This window comes from Nerophis ophidion, linkage group LG22 (genome assembly GCF_033978795.1).
Source record: "Nerophis ophidion isolate RoL-2023_Sa linkage group LG22, RoL_Noph_v1.0, whole genome shotgun sequence".
NCBI lineage: Eukaryota > Metazoa > Chordata > Actinopteri > Syngnathiformes > Syngnathidae > Nerophis > Nerophis ophidion.
Window position 1 is genome coordinate 7,209,965 of NC_084632.1, and position 19,220 is coordinate 7,229,184.

Below are 19,220 nucleotides of genomic sequence, written 5' to 3' on the forward strand. Positions count from 1 at the left end.
ATATTATCATGGGGCGAATCATGATACATTTATATTGAGATATTACTAACTGTTACAAAGGACCCTCTGAGGGCAGCCATAACTGTGATGGGGCCCTCAATGAAAACAAGTTTGAAACCCCTGTTTGTAGGTGTATGGATTGATCCAAAATATTGAGATTATTGACACCACGGTAGAATGTCAAAAAGTAAGAAGAATCGTAACAACGATACTGGCAAGTCCCCTAAGCAGAAATTAATTTGAAGCCCACATTACAAATACAATTACACTTTTGGATTTAAGTTTAAGGCCCTCTATCTGCAAGCTATGCGAGTTAACCTGGCCGTACGATAGTAGGTTGTGTAAACCTCACTTCCTTGAGAGATGTGCTGGACAATGATTTCACAACCTGTGGCTATGATGTACCAACATGTGTAGTACGGCCTACCTCTGTTGTAAAACCCCCCAATGTTGTGAATTCCTCAGGTACCAGAAATGCCATCCTGAACACCGAGGCCCGTACGGTGGAGGCGGAGGTACTAAGTCGCCGCTGTGTCATCATGCGGCTGGCGGACTTCTCTTACGACAAGTATCAGAAGGCTTTGCGTCAGTCGGCGGGGGCGGTGGTCATCGTCCTGCCTCGAAACATGTCCACGATGCCCCAGGACATCGTGCAGGTATGCATGCAGTTTGTAGACTAGGGTAATCCAAACTTTTTGACTTGAGGGGCCGCATTTGGCTAAAAAAAAAGTTGTCCGGTGGCCGAAAGATGACTGCATTTAAAGTAACTATATATATACTGTATGTATATATATATATTAGGGGTGTAACGGTACGTGTACTTGTATTGAACCGTTTCGGTACGGGGGTTTCGGTTCGGTAGGAGGGTGTATCGAACGAGTTTGTAATCTAAAGTCTTAACAAGCTGCTCTGCAGCTGCCTCTGTCTGAGCAGTGAGAACCCAGCATTGTCCCGCCCACACAACCATCTGATTGGTTACATACATAGCCAAACAGCAGTGCGTATTCAGAGCGATGTAACAGCCAATCAGCAGTGCGTATTCAGAGCGATGTAACAGCCAATCAGCAGTGCGTATTCAGAAAGCATAGAGTCAGTGCTCCAGCGTCGAGATGAGCAGATATGTGTTTAGCAGGTGAGCAGCTGACATCGTACACTCCCCAAATTATAAAAAAAAACACTTCCCAGTCACAACTATTACAAACATCACTATGAGCCCGTTGACCTTCTAGAAACTTAAACTGCAGCCCAGCTCGCTCATAGTTCTGGGTTGAGGTGAAGGCTGATTAGCTTTTAGCATTAGGTTAGCTCATTTTGCTGTGTGTGTGTGCGTGCGTGTGTGCGTGCGTGCGTGCGTGCGTGCGTGTGTGTGTGTGTGTGTGTGTGTATAAAGAGTCAACAACAGGTCTCCCCAATGCTGTAATAAATTAAACATGATGAGTTGACTTGGGGCTTCACGGTGGCAGAGGGGTTAGTGCGTCTGCCTCACAATACGAATTTCCTGCAGTCCTGGGTTCAAATCCAGGCTCGGGATCTTTCTGTGTGGAGTTTGCATGTTCTCCCCGTGAATGCGTGGGTTCCCTCCGGGTACTCCGGCTTCCTCCCACTTCCAAAGACATGCACCTGGGGATAGGTTGATTGGCAACACTAAATTGGCCCTAGTGTGTGAATGTGAGTGTGAATGTTGTCTGTCTATCTGTGTTGGCTCTGCGATGAGGTGGCGACTTGTCCAGGGTGTACCCCGCCTTCCGCCCGATTGTAGCTGAGATAGGCGCCAGCGCCCCCCGCGACCCCAAAGGGAATAAGCGGTAGAAAATGGATGGATGGATGGAGTTGACTTGAAACTGTTTAATGTTGCACTTTTTATATGTAGAAGAAAGGTTTTGTCATTTTATTTAATCAAAGCAACAACTTGAGGCAGTTTAATGTGGATTAACGTGGGTTGAATTATTATAGTGTTCCCGATGTTAAAAGGATAAAGCCATTGTTTACAAATTTGGTAAATAAATAACCCAAACATTTATATTTTGTTGTTTTCTTACTGTACCGAAAACGAACCGAACCGTGACCTCTAAACCGAGGTACGTGCCGAACCAAAATTATATATATATATATATATATATATATATTAGGGTTGTAACGGTACGTGTATTTGTTTTGAACCGTTTCGGTACGGGGGTTTCGGTCCGGTTTGGAGGTGTACTGAACAAGTTTCCACACGGATATATTAGGTAGCATACCGCACGTTGTGTAAACAATACACACCGAGGCAACACACGGCATGCTAGCAGCGACCGGGCTACAAAATATTACAATGACATTGAGCACTTAATAATAATCTTTTAAAATGAAGATGCAAATTTAAGAAATATGTTATATAAAAAAAACAGCTTAATTAAGTGTAACAAAATAGTGCAAAGTGTGAAAATGTAAACATAGAGAAACCTGAAAATAACTATTTTCTGCAGGTTTGGTGCCAGGAGGTTACAGCTGTGCTCTAAAGGGTGAGCGCGGCTAAGGTGGTGTGGTGTTAGCGGTCTTGAGGGGTGACTAGCGCCTTGCATCATTTACAGACAACAATGCACTACGGTGCATTTTAAAAAAAATCTCTTCTCACCCAAGAAGTATGGGGTGTTTTCTTTAAATATGTAAAATAAACTAATCTTCAATTTACCATGACTAAAATGCCATACATATAGATAACTGATTTTTTTAAATTCTTATATATTTGCCCTGAATACTGTTGTCAATGGATTTGTCTCAATATTTACCTCTACCTGTTTGACCGGTGTATTTATTTTAATTTAATTTAATGTACATTTATTTATTTTCCCTTATTTTATCGTATTTTTTATATTTTGTGTCTGTTTTTTTTGGGGGGGGGACATTTCATATGTGATTGTATTCCTAAAACTGGTATATGCCTTAAAGACCTACTGAAATTAGATGTTCTTATTCAAACGGGGATAGCAGGTCCATTCTATGTGTTATACTTGATCATTTCGCGATATTGCCATGTTTTTGCTGAAAGGATTAAGTAGAGAACATCGACGATAAAGTTCGCAACTTTTGGTCGCTAATAAAAAAGCTTTGGCTTTACCGGAAGTAGCAGACGATGTGCACGTGACGTCACGGGTTGTAGGGCTCCTCACATCCTCACATTCTTTATAATGTGAGCCTCCAGCTGCGAGATTTATTTGGACCAGGAAAGCGACCATTTCCCCATTAATTTGAGCGAGAATGAAAGATTCGTGGATGAAGAAATTTAGAGTGAAGGACTAGGAAAAAAAATGCTGCTTGCATTAGGAGCGATTCAGATGTTTTTAGACACATTTACTAGGATAATTCTGGGAAATCCCTTATCTTTCTATTGTGTTGCTAGTGTTTTAGTGAGTTAAATAGTACCTGATAGTCGGAGGGGTGTGGCCACGGGTGTGTTGACGCCAGTCTCTGAGGGAAGTCACGAAGCTGCAGCAGGACAGAAGCTCCGCTGATCTCCGGTAAGAGGCGACTTATTACCACAATTTCCTCACCGAAAACTGCCGGTTGACATGTAGTCGGGATCCATGTTCGCTTGACCGCTCTGATCCGGGAATTTTAAACAAGGAAACACAGTGTGTTTGTGTGGCTGAAAGCTTCCCACCTCCATCTTTCTACTTGGACTTCTCCATTATTAATTGAACAAATGGCAAAAGATTAAGCAACACGGATGTCCAGAATACTGTGTAATTATGCGATGAGAAGAGCCGTAAGTGGTGCTGCGCTAATATGTCCCCTCCAACCAATAACGTCACAAACCCGCGTCATCATTCCGCGACGTTTTCAACAGAAAACTCCGCGGGAAATTTAAAATTGTGACTTAGTAAACTAAAGCGGCCGTATTGGCATGTGTTGCAATGTTAATATTTCATCATTGATATATAAACCATCAGACTGCGTGGTCGCTAGTAGTGGCTTTCAGTAGGCCTTTAGTCCACTTCAAGGTGAAACAGGTGTACTCGTCCTTGTGTTCTGCTCTTAAAAATGGCGTCTTGTGGCCACACAATATTGTGTGTTGATTAAATGCCCGTGTTATTTGTGTAGCAGTTCATGGAGCTGGAGCCGGAGATGTTGTCCACCGAGACCATCGTCCCCGTCTACTTTGCCATGGAGGACAATGAGCTGCTGTCCATTTACACCCAAACCCTGACCTCGTCCTCGTCGCAGGGAGCTCTGTCTGCGGCAGAAGGTGAGCACTTCCTGTTTGCTCCCAGCCTGGACTACACCGTTTGTAGCGATAGCAGCAAGACATGGACATGTTGCTCTGTTGTGCAGTATTGCTGCACACGGCCACCGCTAACGGCTTCCAGATGGTCACCAGCGGTTCTCAGAGCAAGGCCATGAGCGACTGGGCCATCACCAGTCTGGAGGTGAGCGGCTGAGCCATGAATAAACGTTCTGATTTTACACCCGCTGATACTCTTTTTATCTGTGTTGGTATAAAAAGGGGCGGCTGGCTGGTGTCGGAGGCGAGGACCTGCCCACAATAGTCGTGGTGGCCCATTATGACGCCTTTGGGGTCGCTCCGGTACGGTCCACCATTTTGGAGGCATGCCCCGACATGCTATCCGTGTAACACACGTTTATTGTGCGTGCAGTGGCTGTCGTACGGCGCCGACTCAAATGGTAGCGGTGTGTCCATGTTACTGGAGCTGGCCCGTCTCTTCTCCAAACTCTACACCTACAAGAGGACACACGCTGGGTAAGGACGCTCACACTGCCAGCAGATGAAATGCACTCAATTGACACCAAGACTACCTTCACACTGCAGGCTAAAGTGGCCCAAATCTGAATGATTTTCCGCGCTATAAGCCGCCCCGTGTTATAAGCCGCACCTTCAATGAATGGCATATTTAAAAACTTTGTTAACCTATAAGCCGCGCCCACGCTGCGCTAAAGGGAATGTCCAAAAAACAGTTAGGTCAGTCAAACTGTAAAAATACAAACCAGTGTGCAAATGTGCAATCACAACAATAGTAACATTCAAAATATTGCAGAGCAATAGCAACATCAATAACTCAACGTTGTTGGAACGTTAATGTCACAGCACACAAAATAAACATTTAAAGCTCACCTTCAGAAGTTATTCCTCATCCATAAATCCCTCGAATTTTTCTTCTTCGGTGTCTGAATTAAAAAATTGGGCGAATACGGCATCCAAAATCGTCAAAGTCATCAGAGTCAGTGTCGCTGTTGTCCGGCAGTTCCATGAATCCTGCCTTCCTGGCCGGATCTTTTTTTCAGCTATCTTGTTTTTACAATATGCACGGAAAGTAGCCAGCTTTTCTTGAAAGTCTTTTGGCAGTTGCTGTGAAATAGTAGTCCGCGTGCGGATGGAGAGATTGCGTCTTTTCATGAAGCGGAAACACCAAGTTTAGTTTTTAGTTTAGTTTATTAAGGATCCCCTTTAGTCTACACCGCAGTGGAGACTATTCTTCCTGGGATCCAGGCAAAAAACATCACACAACCACAGAACAAACGATTAAAATGCAGTACAACATGATCCAATAATAAATTGTCATAATACAAAAATAGCAACAACAAAGAACCAAAAAATACTAATAAATGTTGTTACATAATAATTTTCATACCAAAGATAAAAATAGATATACTGTATACATTTTTGCAAAAATAAAACAAAGAACCAATGGCCTAAAATATACACATTAGTGTACCAAAGACAAACAATAAGTGACAAAAAAGTATCATCCATCCATTTTCTACTGCTTATCCCATAATCAATAAAATACTCAATAGTCAATAAAAACAGTCATGACATTAGGTACAATCTCAAATAATCTCTTTACGCAATACTTCTCCTTTTAGTTTATTCTTAAAGCCCACTATGCTGGTGATTGATAGCAGATATTGTGGAAGTCTGTTCCAGTAAGTGATTGCCCGATACATTACAGTCTTTTTCAAAACATCACTTTTGGGTTTAAGACGTGTGAGAGCACCTCTTTGGGCTTGCCTGGTACTGAAGTTGTGACTGTCACTGGCAAGCAAGAGCTGAGAATACAGATATGAGGGTTTATGGTATGTATAGATGTTTTTTAAAAATAGAATCAAACTACAAGCCAGTCTTTCATCAACTTTCATCCATGACAATTCATGATGCATGATCTCAATGCCAGTCCTAAATGAGCAATGGAGAGCTAGTCTGGCAGCTCTGTTTTGGGTAAACTGGATTTTATTTAGATCTTGTTTAGATGCATTAGACCAGATTGCTGGGCAGTAGTCAATATGTGACAATACAAGGGATTGTATAACTTGCTTCATAGTTGTGTTAGTTAAAAAATAGGCAGTTCTTCTTATGATTGAAATGCTTCGGCTCATTTTTGTTACTATGTTTTTAATGTGAGTGGCCCAAGATAGTCTTTCATCTATTGTAACTCCCAGCAACCTGGCCCCTTTAACTTGTTCAACATGAACTCCGTTCAGAGAAACATTTAATATGCGTTCCTTTCTATGAGCATGTTTTGATCAAATAACAAGACATTTTGTTTTGGAAATATTAAGTTTCATCTTATTTTCTGTAACCCATTTTGAAATCCGCATGACCTCATCTTGTAGTATAGTGCTCAGGTCGGTGCAATTATCTGCATGTGCATATATTGTTGTGTCATCTGCGTAAATTGCACAGCAACTATTCTTTAAAATAGATGACATATCATTTACAAATATTTACAAGAAGCACCACCTTTAAAATCATCCAAGTGAAGTTGGCTTGCTAGCGCTGTTGCCTTCATGGGAATAGTGATGTTACTGACACTTCTGCTTGCTGCTCTCTGCTCAACTACACACCGTTCCAGTTAGTCCTCCAACTGTTGCCATCTTGCTTTGTTCCCTCGGAAACTCTGTTGTCTTCTTTACTTGGCGCAGGTCATCTTGTTGCTACCTCCATCCACGCACCATTGATTCATTTATGTTCAATTCTCTCGCTGCTGCTCTATTTCCGTGTTCTTCTGCGTGACTTATTGCCTTGAGTTTGAATTCTGCGTTGTACGCGTGTCTCTTAGCAGGAGCCATTTTGTGGTCGTCTTTACAGAAACACACAAGTGAAATAATTCGGATTAACCGCGCGCTTCTTCTACGGGAGCGGGTGCTTACCTTGGCGGTTGCGTACCGTAGAAGAAGTGCTTCCTCTTTCCAGGTGGGCGGGTGCGTACCAAAGAAGAAGAAGCGCTTCCTCTTCTACGGGGAAAAAAGATGGCGGCTGTTTACCGTAGTTGCGCAACCTAAACTCTATGAAAATAAATATTTATATTAATACATATATAAGGCGCACCGGGTTATAAGCCGCACTGTCACCTTTTGAGAAAATGTGTGTTTTTTGGGTGCGGCTTATAGCGCGGAAAATACGGTAATCAGATTATTTTCCAATTTACTGCTTACACTGCAAGTAAAATGTGATTTTTATCAGACTCCAGTGTAAACACTCACAGGCCCTAATGTGTTCTCATTGTGGCCTCAACGTCACTTGCATGCATCCTTCCAGAAGCTGAAATAAAGGAAGTCGCTACTACTACAAAATAAAAGTCACTACACATTAAAAAAATTGTGGGGCACAGGGATTAGTGCATGTTCCTCATAATACGAAGGTCCTGAGCAATGTTCCCTCTAATTTTTCATGTGTGTGAGCAAACGCACAAACTCCCTGAGCATTCAGTGGAGCACGTTAGCAACGTCAGACGTGCACACTGTGGCCACACCAGCGTCACACCTGTCCCAAACCTGACATCATAACAATTTAAATGTTTTATTAAAGGGGAACATTATAACCAAACCTATGCAAGCGTCAATATATACCTTGATGTTGCAGAAAAAAGACCATGTATTTTTTTAACCGATTTCCGAACTCTAAATGGGTGAATTTTGGCAAATTAAACACCTTTCTGTTTATCGGTCTTTTAGCGATGACGTCAGAACGTGACGTCACCGAGGTAACACACCCGCCATTTCCATTTTCACATTACAAACACCGGGTCTCAGCTCTGTTATTTTCCGTTTTTTCGACTATTTTTTGGAACCTTGGAGACATCATGCCTCGTCGGTGTGTTGTCGGAGGGTGTAACAACACTAACAGGGAGGGTTTCAAGTTGCACCACTGGCCCGAAGATGCCAAAGTGTCTGCCGCAGGACCCCCATTGAATGTAGCAAAGTGTCTTCACATTTGACCGGCGATGCTAAGACAGACATGGCACAGAGATGTATGGATAACCTGCAAATGCATTTGCAACCATTAAGTCAACAAAATCACAAAGGTGAGTTTTGTTGATGTTGTTGACTTATGTGCTAATCAGACATATTTGGTCACAGCATGACTGCCAGCTAATCGATGCTAACATGCTATTTACGCTAGCTGTATGTACATTTGAAACTAGATACCCACATTTAATGCGAAACAAACACTTACCAATCGACAGATTTAAGTTGCTCAAGATGCGAAAGTCCTGATTGTTTGGTCCGCACATTTTACCGGCGATGCTAATAAGGCAGCCAAGCTATGGGCCACTTCATTAGGTACACCCATGCTATGGCCGAATAGCGTCAATAGCTATTCGCTCAATAGCTTCAATTTCTTCTTCAATTTCGTTTTCGCTATCTGCCTCCATACTCCGACCATCTGTTTCAATACATGCGTAATCTGTTGAATCGCTTAAGCCGCTAAAATCCGAGTCTGAATCCGAGCTAATGTCGCTATATCTTGCTGTGGTAACCGCCATGTTGTTTACATTGGCAGCACTGTATGACGTCACAGGGAAATGGATAGTGGTTTCGAAGATAGCGAAAATAAGGCACTTTAAAGCTTTATTTAGGGATATTCCGGGAGATGTAAAATTTTGAAAAAAACTTCAAAAAATACAACAAGCCACTGGGAACTGATTTTTTTATTTTTAACCCTTTTGAAATTGTGATAATGTTCCCCTTTAAAATAATTTTCTGATATAAGTGATTTTGCCCTCTTACAATGACAATAACAAAAAAACATGTTTTTCTTGAACTATTTGCTAGTATTGTATGTCTGGCTGCGGTCCTGCCTTTAAAAGAAATGTTACCCCTTTCAGAGATTACATTTAGTTCCTGTAACTTTCTGTCTGTAAAATAGATATTTTTATTAGCATTTATGAAACCTAGTGACAATATTTCATGAATGATATCCTTAGATTAACATTCTTAATAAATGGCAGTAAAATAAGCACACATCTGATTGAGGAGTCGGAGTGTTACAACCTGGCATTTACACATTGTGTGGCGTTGGGGTTGTCCGACTTTTTTGTGTGGCCATAAACGCAACACTGGCTAAGTGCCATGAGTGCTTGTGTTGGTGCAGGTGAGAGAGCAAGCGGCTTCTGTTGAAACGACGGACAAAAAAGTTGGTTTAAGCCCGGTTTGTATGGCAGAAAATTAGCATTTTTTCACAGATAAAAGTTTTTTTACTCATGTTTTTGGTGTGGTTACAAACAGTTTTGCTCAATAAAGTGTTTGATGGAATTCTGTCCGTAAAATGTCTCGACAGACGATAATTGAACTGTGTCGACAAAGATTGTTTTATTCATCGGGGCCACTCATGTTGTCATTTGTCAATCATAAAATCAAAATCATACAGAATAAATTGTAATGGGTTTATTTTGTCTAAAGTTCAGATGGGATTTTTTATTTTCTGCGCGGCATTAATTTGCTGTGCGCAGAGGAGGCGTGAGCAGTGCGCAATTGTGCAGGCGCGCACCTTAGAGGGAACGTTGGTCCTGGGTAGTCCTGGGTTCGATCCTGTGCTCGGGATCTTTCTGTGTGGAGTGTGCATGTTCTCCCCGTGACTGCGTGGGTTCCCTCAAAAAACATGAACTTGGGGATAGGTTGATTGGCAACACTAAATTGTCCCTAGTAGAGATGCGCGGTTTGCGGTCTCATCCGCGGTTAAACCGCGGGTCGGGCGGGTGACATAACGAAAAAATAGATTTTAATTAGATTCGGGCGGGTGGCGGTTGAACCATCCGGAAATATTTGATATACATGGTTCTGGGATCGGTATCCTTCACCATTCAAAGAGCCATTTAAGACCCGTGTCACAAAGCGAAGACGACAATAGGAGGCGCTAATATTCTCTAGAATGACTCCCGGCAGTCACCCAGTAATAAGTATTAGGGCGTGCTATGAAGCCATTGGCTTTATTGCCTACTACAGCATGTACGATCTGCGTGTCAGTCCAGCATCATGTTGTGTGTGGCTTCCGCGGCAACACGCACACGACTGCAAGGCATACTGGGTGACACAGAGTACACTAATGGTTGTGATACAAACAATTTTAACACTCTTAGTAATATGCGCCACGCTGTGAAGCCACACCAAACAAGATTGACAAACAGATTTCGGGAGAACATCTTCCCAGTAACACAACATAAACGCTACATAACAAATACCCAGAATCCTTTGTATCCATGATACTTCCTGACTATTTTATACACCCCGCTAGCAGCAAACGTGCGTCGGTAAGGTGGGCGGGGTTGGGGGCGTGGGGGTGTAAAATATATTCAGGATGTGTCACAGATGCAAAGGATTATGGGTATTTGTTGTGTTGCGTTTATGTTGTGTTACTGTGAGGAAGTTCTCCCGAAATGTGTTTGTCAATCTTGTTTGGTGTGGCTTCACAGCGTGGCGCATATTAGTAAGTGTTAAAGTTGTTTATATCACAACCATCAGTGTACTCTGTATCACCCAGGATGCCTTTCAATCTTGTACGTGTGATTGCGGAAACTGGACACAACATGTTTCCGGACTAACAATCGGTTCGTACATGTTGTTGAAGGTGTCAAAGGCAATGGCAATGGCTTCACAGCGCGCCCATATTCTTGTCATCAGGATGAAATCCAATTGGATATTCCGAGAACGTTAGCGGCTCCAATTGTCTTCATTGCTCTATGAAACGGGTTTAAATAGCTCTGTGGGTGGTGAAGGTGGCCGACCTCTGTATTTCAGCGGGCGGGTGGCGGGCGGTTGTGGTTCTGATAAAATGTTAGGTCGAGTGGACGTCGGGTGGATGACGACTTTGGTGATGCGGTTGCGGATGATATAATTGCCTATCCGCGCATCTCTAGTCCCTAGTGTGTGAATGTGAATGTTGTCTGTCTATCTGTATTGGCCCTGCGATTAGGTGGCGACTTGTCCAGGGTGTACCCCGCCTTCCACCCAAATGCAGCTGTGACAGGCTCCAGCGCACCCCCCCCCCCCCCCCGCGACCCCAAAAAAGGGACAAGTGGTAGGAAAAATAAATAGATGGATGGATGGGGTTTTTTAACGTGAAAGTGAATTAAATGTAATATAATCAGACATGTGATTTTTCCATCGACAGTCGGAAATCTGTGTTTTTTATCTCCTGTACAAATATTAAAAATATTTTCTGCCTTTCCCGACCTACAATGTGTGTTAAAATCTTGATCTGTCTCTCTGCCATACCTGACAACATCTAGGGTTTTCCTGTAATGAGTACGGTTTTTGATAATCCAGTGGGTTAAGGGACGGCGTGGCGCAGTGGAAGAGTGGCCATGCGCAACCCGAGGGTCCCGCGTTCAATCCCTCGTCATGTCCGTTGTGTCCTGAGCAAGAAACTTCACCCTTGCTCCTGATTGGTGCTGATTAGCGCCTTGCATGGCGGCTCCCTCCATCAGTGTGTGAATGTGTGTGTGAATGTGTAAATGTGGAAGTAGTGTCAAAGCGCTTTGTGAACCTTGAAGGTAGAAAAGCGCTCTACAAGTACAACCTATTTATAATCCAGTGGTAAAACTATAGTTTTCCATAAAAAATGATTAACTTAAAAATCGGAAGTTACGTAGTGAAGCAACTCCACGGGCAGGGGACAAAATATACGGGAAACATCAATGATGGTTGTTTTACGTGTAAAATAATCCATGATTTGTTGTTTGGTTTACTATGATGAGTCACGATTGGGTAAGATTAAGACAAAACATTAGGGACAAGCCAACCAGAGGCAAGATAGGGCGGGTCATGGAACCAGGAAGGGAAATCACAACAGACATCCCAAATGACGACGAGAGAGTTGTAGAAGAGAAGAGGAAATATTCAAGCGGGCGATTTATATATATATATATTTTTTAAATAGTCGATACGGTATCGATTCCTGCTACCTGGGAATCGATACCGTATCGGCTGAAAACTGGATGTTACCAATTCCTATTTGTAGTGCAACATCTGGTGCTGTGTTGTGTAACTATGCAACCAGTAGTGTATTTTAAGAGGATGATATATTAGTTGAACTTTTTTTTTTAATTTAGTGAGTTTTGAAAATCTAAATGTCGGTTTTGTTTATTTTTCTCTGGCAGACCAAATGTGTAATTAGGTGTGTTAAGATGCCATCTACTAGACAGAGTCTAAACAAGCTACATTCAGGCAGTCCCATTATAATGTGTTTAAGTATGATGGTAACTGTGGCAGGTGAATGATGGTGAAAATACGCCAAAAACTGAATGAAGAAGTGCTTTGTGTGTTCAGATACAACTTGTTGTTCTTTGTATCTGGTGGAGGCAAGTTCAACTACCAGGGCACCAAGCGCTGGCTGGAAGACAACCTGGACCACACAGGTACGCCACATCTCCACCCCCATGCCCACCTTTATTTCATTTTTCTTTTTGCTTTTTTTTTGTATTTCCATAGACTCCAGCCTGTTGCAGGACAACGTGGCGTTTGTGTTGTGTCTCGACACTCTGGGCAACGGAGACGCTCTGCACCTGCACGTGTCCAAACCCCCCAAAGAGGGAACTCCTCAGTTTGCTCTGCTCAAGGAGCTGGAGATGGTAAGATGTCTGTCAGCTTGCTGTATTTTGATGTTAACAATACTAATTGTAATACTAATAATTATAGTAGTTGTAATAATAATTATACTCTTTGTAATATTACTACTAATAATAAATAATATACATATAATAATAGTAACAATAATTATACTAATACTTATTATAATAATAATAATAAAATATATAATAATAATACCAATAATTATAATACTAATAGTAATAACACTAATATTAATAAATATATTATAATACTAATAGTAATAACACTAATAATAATAAGTATAGTAACAATAATACTTATAATATAAATGTTAATACTAATATTAAAATTATAAATATCATACTAAGAATAATACTATAAATAATTACAACAATATTTATAATACTAATAGTAATAACACTAATAATAACTATAGTAACAATAATACTTATAATAGAATATAAATATAATATACATTTTAATACTAATAATACAATTACAATAATTATCATACGAAGAATTATACCAATAATAATTATAACAATATTACTTATATTTATAATACTAATAGTAATCCTGCCACTGCTTATAACAATGATTATTATTATGTTATAACAATATTAATAATTGCAATATTTAAAATACTAACAATAATATTATCAATTATAATATAATACTAAAAATAATACCAATAATTATAACAATATTAATAATTGCAATATTTAAAATACTAACAATAAAATTATCAATTATAATATAATACTAAAAATAATACCAATAATTATAAGAATATTAATTATATTTACAATAATAATAATTGTAGTAATATTAATATAATACTTATAATAATAATATTAATAATTATAATAATACTGATGATGACAATAACAATAATAATAAAAAAAAATATTAGTAATTATATTTACAATAATACTAATTGTAGTAATAATAGTATAATACTTATAATAATACCAATAATATTAATACTGATAATGATAGTAAAAACAATAACAATATTAATAATTATATTTATATAATACTTATAAGAATAATAATACCAATCATAATTATAATATTAATATTGATGATGATAATAACAATAATAATTATAACAATATTAATAAATATAATTTTTTTTATAATAATAGTAACAATTCATCAATATAAATGATAAAGTTGCACGGCATCACAGCGAGGTTTGTGTGTCTGGCAGGTGTCCAGCAGCCAGCACCCCGAGGTCAAGTTCTCCATGGTGCACAAGAAGATCAACCTGGCCGACGACATGCTGGCCTGGGAGCACGAGCGCTTCGGGATCCGCCGCCTGCCGGCCTTCACGCTCTCACACCTGCCCTCGCACCGCCTGGCACAGCGCTCCAGCATCATGGACGTGCGGTCAGTGTCACCCTTTCCTCGCCACGGAGCGGGAGAGCCCCCTGCTGGGTGGGTTCATTACTGCACAAAACTCTTTTTTGTTGTCCTAACAAATGTCAGTCAGTGTTGTAGTGCCACCTAATGGTGAGGCTTTTGTTAGCAGTTAGCATTACAAACACCTGCTGTGCTTTATTGTGTTTATGACCTGTTACACACTTCTATCCAATAGGTAAGAAATGTACTCACTCTTGTCTCCATGGTTCTTGCTCTAATTGTTGCTGTGTCCTGCAGGCCTCATGTTGACGTGCACAAGCTGGGCAGGAACACCAAAGTGGTGGCAGAAGCTCTGGCCCGAGTTATCTACAACCTGACAGAAAAGGTGCGGACACGGAGAAAAGTGTGTTGTGTTGCCCGTCTGACACCTCTTTCTTCTCAGGGCGCTCCCAGCGACATGCAGATCTTCAGCGAACAAATGGTAGTGTGTGTGTGTCCGCCGTCTACTTCCCCTGTGCTGTAACCTTTAACCCTGCGCCCCTGCTCGCACCCGCAGAAGGTCCAGGAGGAGCACCTGTCGGCCGTGGTGGACTGGCTCACCGCCCAGCCTCGAGCCGCCCAGCTGGTGGACAAGGACAGCAGCGTGGTGTCCACCTTGGAGTACCACTTGGCACGCTACCTCAAGGATGTCAAGAAACACTACGTCAAAGCAGACAAAAGGTACGCCCTTTTCCTCTCACACATTACTAACATAGTATTTGTAGTAGTATTTTATTATTACTAACAGCAGTAATTGTAGTAGTAGTAGTAGCAACTGCAGTTATTGTAGTATTAGTAGTAATTGTAGTATTATTATTATTACTAACAGCAGTAATTGTTGTAGTAGTAGTAGTAGTAGCAACTGCAGTTATAGTATTAGTAGTAATTGTAGTATTATTATTATTACTAACAGCAGTAATTGTTGTAGTGGTAGTAGTAGCAACTGCAGTTATAGTATTAGTAGTAATTGTAGTATTATTATTATTATTACTAACAGCAGTAATTGTTGTAGTAGTAGTAGCAACTGAAGTATTGTAGTATTAGTAGTAATTGTAGTATTATTATTACTGACAGCAGTAATTGTAATAGTAGTAGTAGCAACTGCAGTTATTGTAGTATTAGTAGTATTATTGTTATTACTAACAGCAGTAATTGTAGTAGTAGCAACTGCAGTTATTGTAGTATTAGTAGTAATTGTAGTATTATTATTACTAACAGCAGTAATTGTAGTAGTAGTAGTAGCAACTGCAGTTATTGTAGTATTAGTAGTAATTGTAGTATTTTATTATTACTAACAGCAGTAATTGTAGTAGTAGTAGTAGCAACTGCAGTTATTGTAGTATTAGTAGTAATTGTAGTATTATTATTACTAACAGCAGTAATTGTAGTAGTAGTAGTAGCAACTGCAGTTATTGTAGTATTAGTAGTAATTGTAGTATTTTATTATTACTAACAGCAGTAATTGTAGTAGTAGTAGTAGCAACTGCAGTTTATGTAGTATTAGTAGTAATTGTAGTATTATTATTATTACTAACAGCAGTAATTGTAGTAGTAGTAGTAGTATCAACTCCAATTATTGTAGTATTAGTAGTAATTGTAGTATTTTATTATTACTAACTGCAGTTATTGTAGTATTAGTATTTTATTATTACTAACAGCAGTAATTGTAGTAGTAGTAGTAGCAACTGCAGTTATTGTAGTATTATTATTATTACTAACAGCAGTAATTGTAGTAGTGGTAGCAACTGCAGTTATTGTAGTATTAGTAGTAATTGTAGTATTTTATTATTACTAACAGCAGTAGTTGTAGTAGTAGCAACTGCAGTTATTGTAGTATTAGTAGTAATTGTAGTAGTATTATTATTACTAACAGCAGTAATTGTAGTAGTTGTAGCAACTGCAGTTATTGTAGTATTAGTAGTAATTGTAGTATTTTATTATTACTAACAGCAGTAGTAGTAGTAGTAGCAACTGCAGTTATTGTAGTATTAGTAGTAATTGTATTTTATTATTACTAACAGCAGTAATTGTAGTAGTAGTAGCAACTGCAGTTATTGTAGTATTAGTAGTAATTGTAGTATTTTATTATTACTAACAGCAGTAATTGTAGTAGTAGTAGTAGCAACTGCAGTTATTGTAGTATTTTATTATAACTAACAGCAGTAATTGTAGTAGTAGTAGTAGCAACTGCAGTTATTGTAATATTAGTAGTAATTGTAGTATTTTATTATTACTAACAGCAGTAATTGTAGTAGTAGCAGCAACTGCAGTTATTGTAGTATTAGTAGTGATTGTAGTATTTTATTATTACTAACAGCAGTAATTGTAGTAGTAGTAGCAGCAACTGCAGTTATTTTAGTATTAGTAGTAATTGTAGTATTATTATTATTACTAACAGCAGTAATTGTAGTAGTAGTAGCAACTGCAGTTATTGTAGTCCATCCATCCATTTTCTACCGCTTATTCCCTTTCGGGGTCGCGGGGGGCGCTGGCACCTATCTCAGCTACAATCGGGCGGAAGGCAGGGTACACCCTGGACAAGTCGCCACCTCATCGCAGGGCCAACACAGATAGACAGACAACATTCACACTCACATTCACACACTAGGGCCAATTTAGTGTTGCCAATCAAGTTATTGTAGTATTAGTAGTAATTGTAGTATTATTATTACTAACAGCAGTAATTGTAGTAGTAGTAGTAGCAACTGCAGTTATTGTAGTATTAGTAGTAATTGTAGTATTTTATTATTACTAACAGCAGTAATTGTAGTAGTAGTAGTAGCAACTGCAGTTTATGTAGTATTAGTAGTAATTGTAGTATTATTATTATTACTAACAGCAGTAATTGTAGTAGTAGTAGTAGTAGTATCAACTCCAATTATTGTAGTATTAGTAGTAATTGTAGTATTTTATTATTACTAACTGCAGTTATTGTAGTATTAGTATTTTATTATTACTAACAGCAGTAATTGTAGTAGTAGTAGTAGCAACTGCAGTTATTGTAGTATTATTATTATTACTAACAGCAGTAATTGTAGTAGTGGTAGCAACTGCAGTTATTGTAGTATTAGTAGTAATTGTAGTATTTTATTATTACTAACAGCAGTAGTTGTAGTAGTAGCAACTGCAGTTATTGTAGTATTAGTAGTAATTGTAGTATTATTATTATTACTAACAGCAGTAATTGTAGTAGTTGTAGCAACTGCAGTTATTGTAGTATTAGTAGTAATTGTAGTATTTTATTATTACTAACAGCAGTAGTAGTAGTAGTAGCAACTGCAGTTATTGTAGTATTAGTAGTAATTGTATTTTATTATTACTAACAGCAGTAATTGTAGTAGTAGTAGCAACTGCAGTTATTGTAGTATTAGTAGTAATTGTAGTATTTTATTATTACTAACAGCAGTAATTGTAGTAGTAGTAGCAACTGCAGTTATTGTAGTATTTTATTATAACTAACAGCAGTAATTGTAGTAGTAGTAGTAGCAACTGCAGTTATTGTAATATTAGTAGTAATTGTAGTATTTTATTATTACTAACAGCAGTAATTGTAGTAGTAGCAGCAACTGCAGTTATTGTATTATTAGTAGTAATTGTAGTATTTTATTATTACTAACAGCAGTAATTGTAGTAGTAGTAGCAGCAACTGCAGTTATTTTAGTATTAGTTGTGTAGTAGTAGCAACTGCAGTTATTGTATTAGTAGTAATTGTGGTATTATTATTATTACTAACAGCAGTAGTTGTAGTAGTAGTAGCAACTGCAGTTATTGTAGTATTTTATTATTACTAACAGCAGTAATTGTAGTAGCAACTGAAGTTATTGTAGTATTAGTAGTAATTGTAGTATTTTATTATTACTAACAGCAGTAATTGTAGTAGTAGTAGCAACTGCAGTTATTGTAGTATTTTATTATAACTAACAGCAGTAATTGTAGTAGTAGTAGTAGCAACTGCAGTTATTGTAATATTAGTAGTAATTGTAGTATTTTATTATTACTAACAGCAGTAATTGTAGTAGCAGCAACTGCAGTTATTGTAGTATTAGTAGTAATTGTAGTATTTTATTATTACTAACAGCAGTAATTGTAGTAGTAGTAGCAGCAACTGCAGTTATTTTAGTATTAGTAGTAATTGTAGTATTATTATTATTATTACTAACAGCAGTAATTGTAGTAGTAGTAGCAACTGCAGTTATTGTATTAGTAGTAATTGTGGTATTATTATTATTACTAACAGCAGTAATTGTAGTAGTAGTAGCAACTGCAGTTATTGTAGTATCAGTATTTTATTATTACTAACAGCAGTCATTGTAGTAGTGGTAGCAACTGCAGTTATTGTAGTATTTTATTATTACTAACAGCAGTAATTGTAGTAGTAGCAACTGCAGTTATTGTAGTATTAGTAGTAATTGTAGTATTATTATTATTACTAACAGCAGTAATTGTAGTAGTAGCAACTGCAGTTATTGTAGTATTAGTATTTTATTATTACTAACAGCAGTAATTGTAGTAGTAGTAGTAGCAACTGCAGTTATTGTAGTATTAGTATTAATTGTATTATTATTATTATTACTAACAGCAGTAATTGTAGTAGTAGTAGTAGTAGCAACTGCAGTTATTGTAGTATTAGTAGTAAATGTAGTATTATTATTAGTATTAGTATTAATTACAATATTATTGTAAGTAGAATAACAAGTTGTATATTTTCAGGGATCCAGAGTTTGTGTTCTATGATCAACTCAAGCAGACCATGAATGCATACAGGTGTGATCACACACACACACACACACACACACACACACACACACACACACACACACACACACACACACACACACACACACACGAACAGGAGAGTGTGTGTGTATGTTTAACAATGTTGTGTTACTGACAGAGTAAAGCCGGCCATCTTTGACCTGCTGCTGGCCGTCTGCATCGCTGCATACCTGGGCGCCATGTACCTGGCCATACAGGTGAGGCCCCGCCCCCTC

At 38.7% G+C, this 19,220-nt stretch overlaps 1 protein-coding gene across 3 annotated transcripts in view; it reads left to right on the forward strand.

Annotated features, from left to right (window-relative positions):
- ncln (nicalin) overlaps nt 1–19,220 on the forward strand; it is a 25,656-nt gene that overhangs the window by 5,521 nt on the left and 915 nt on the right. The window contains exons 2-14 of one of the 3 annotated variants that reach the window (XM_061883155.1): nt 466–656; nt 4,084–4,225; nt 4,312–4,406; nt 4,484–4,564; nt 4,635–4,738; nt 12,544–12,632; nt 12,706–12,845; nt 14,039–14,265; nt 14,488–14,575; nt 14,633–14,671; nt 14,747–14,910; nt 18,940–18,993; nt 19,124–19,202. In XM_061883155.1, coding sequence (XP_061739139.1) covers nt 466–656; nt 4,084–4,225; nt 4,312–4,406; nt 4,484–4,564; nt 4,635–4,738; nt 12,544–12,632; nt 12,706–12,845; nt 14,039–14,265; nt 14,488–14,575; nt 14,633–14,671; nt 14,747–14,910; nt 18,940–18,993; nt 19,124–19,202 — 1,493 coding nt within the window. Of the gene's footprint in view, nt 1–465; nt 657–4,080; nt 4,226–4,311; nt 4,407–4,483; nt 4,565–4,634; nt 4,739–12,543; nt 12,633–12,705; nt 12,846–14,038; nt 14,266–14,487; nt 14,576–14,632; nt 14,672–14,746; nt 14,911–18,939; nt 18,994–19,123; nt 19,203–19,220 lie in introns of all 3 variants that reach the window. The other 2 variants (XM_061883156.1, XM_061883154.1) reach the window with 2 other exon arrangements.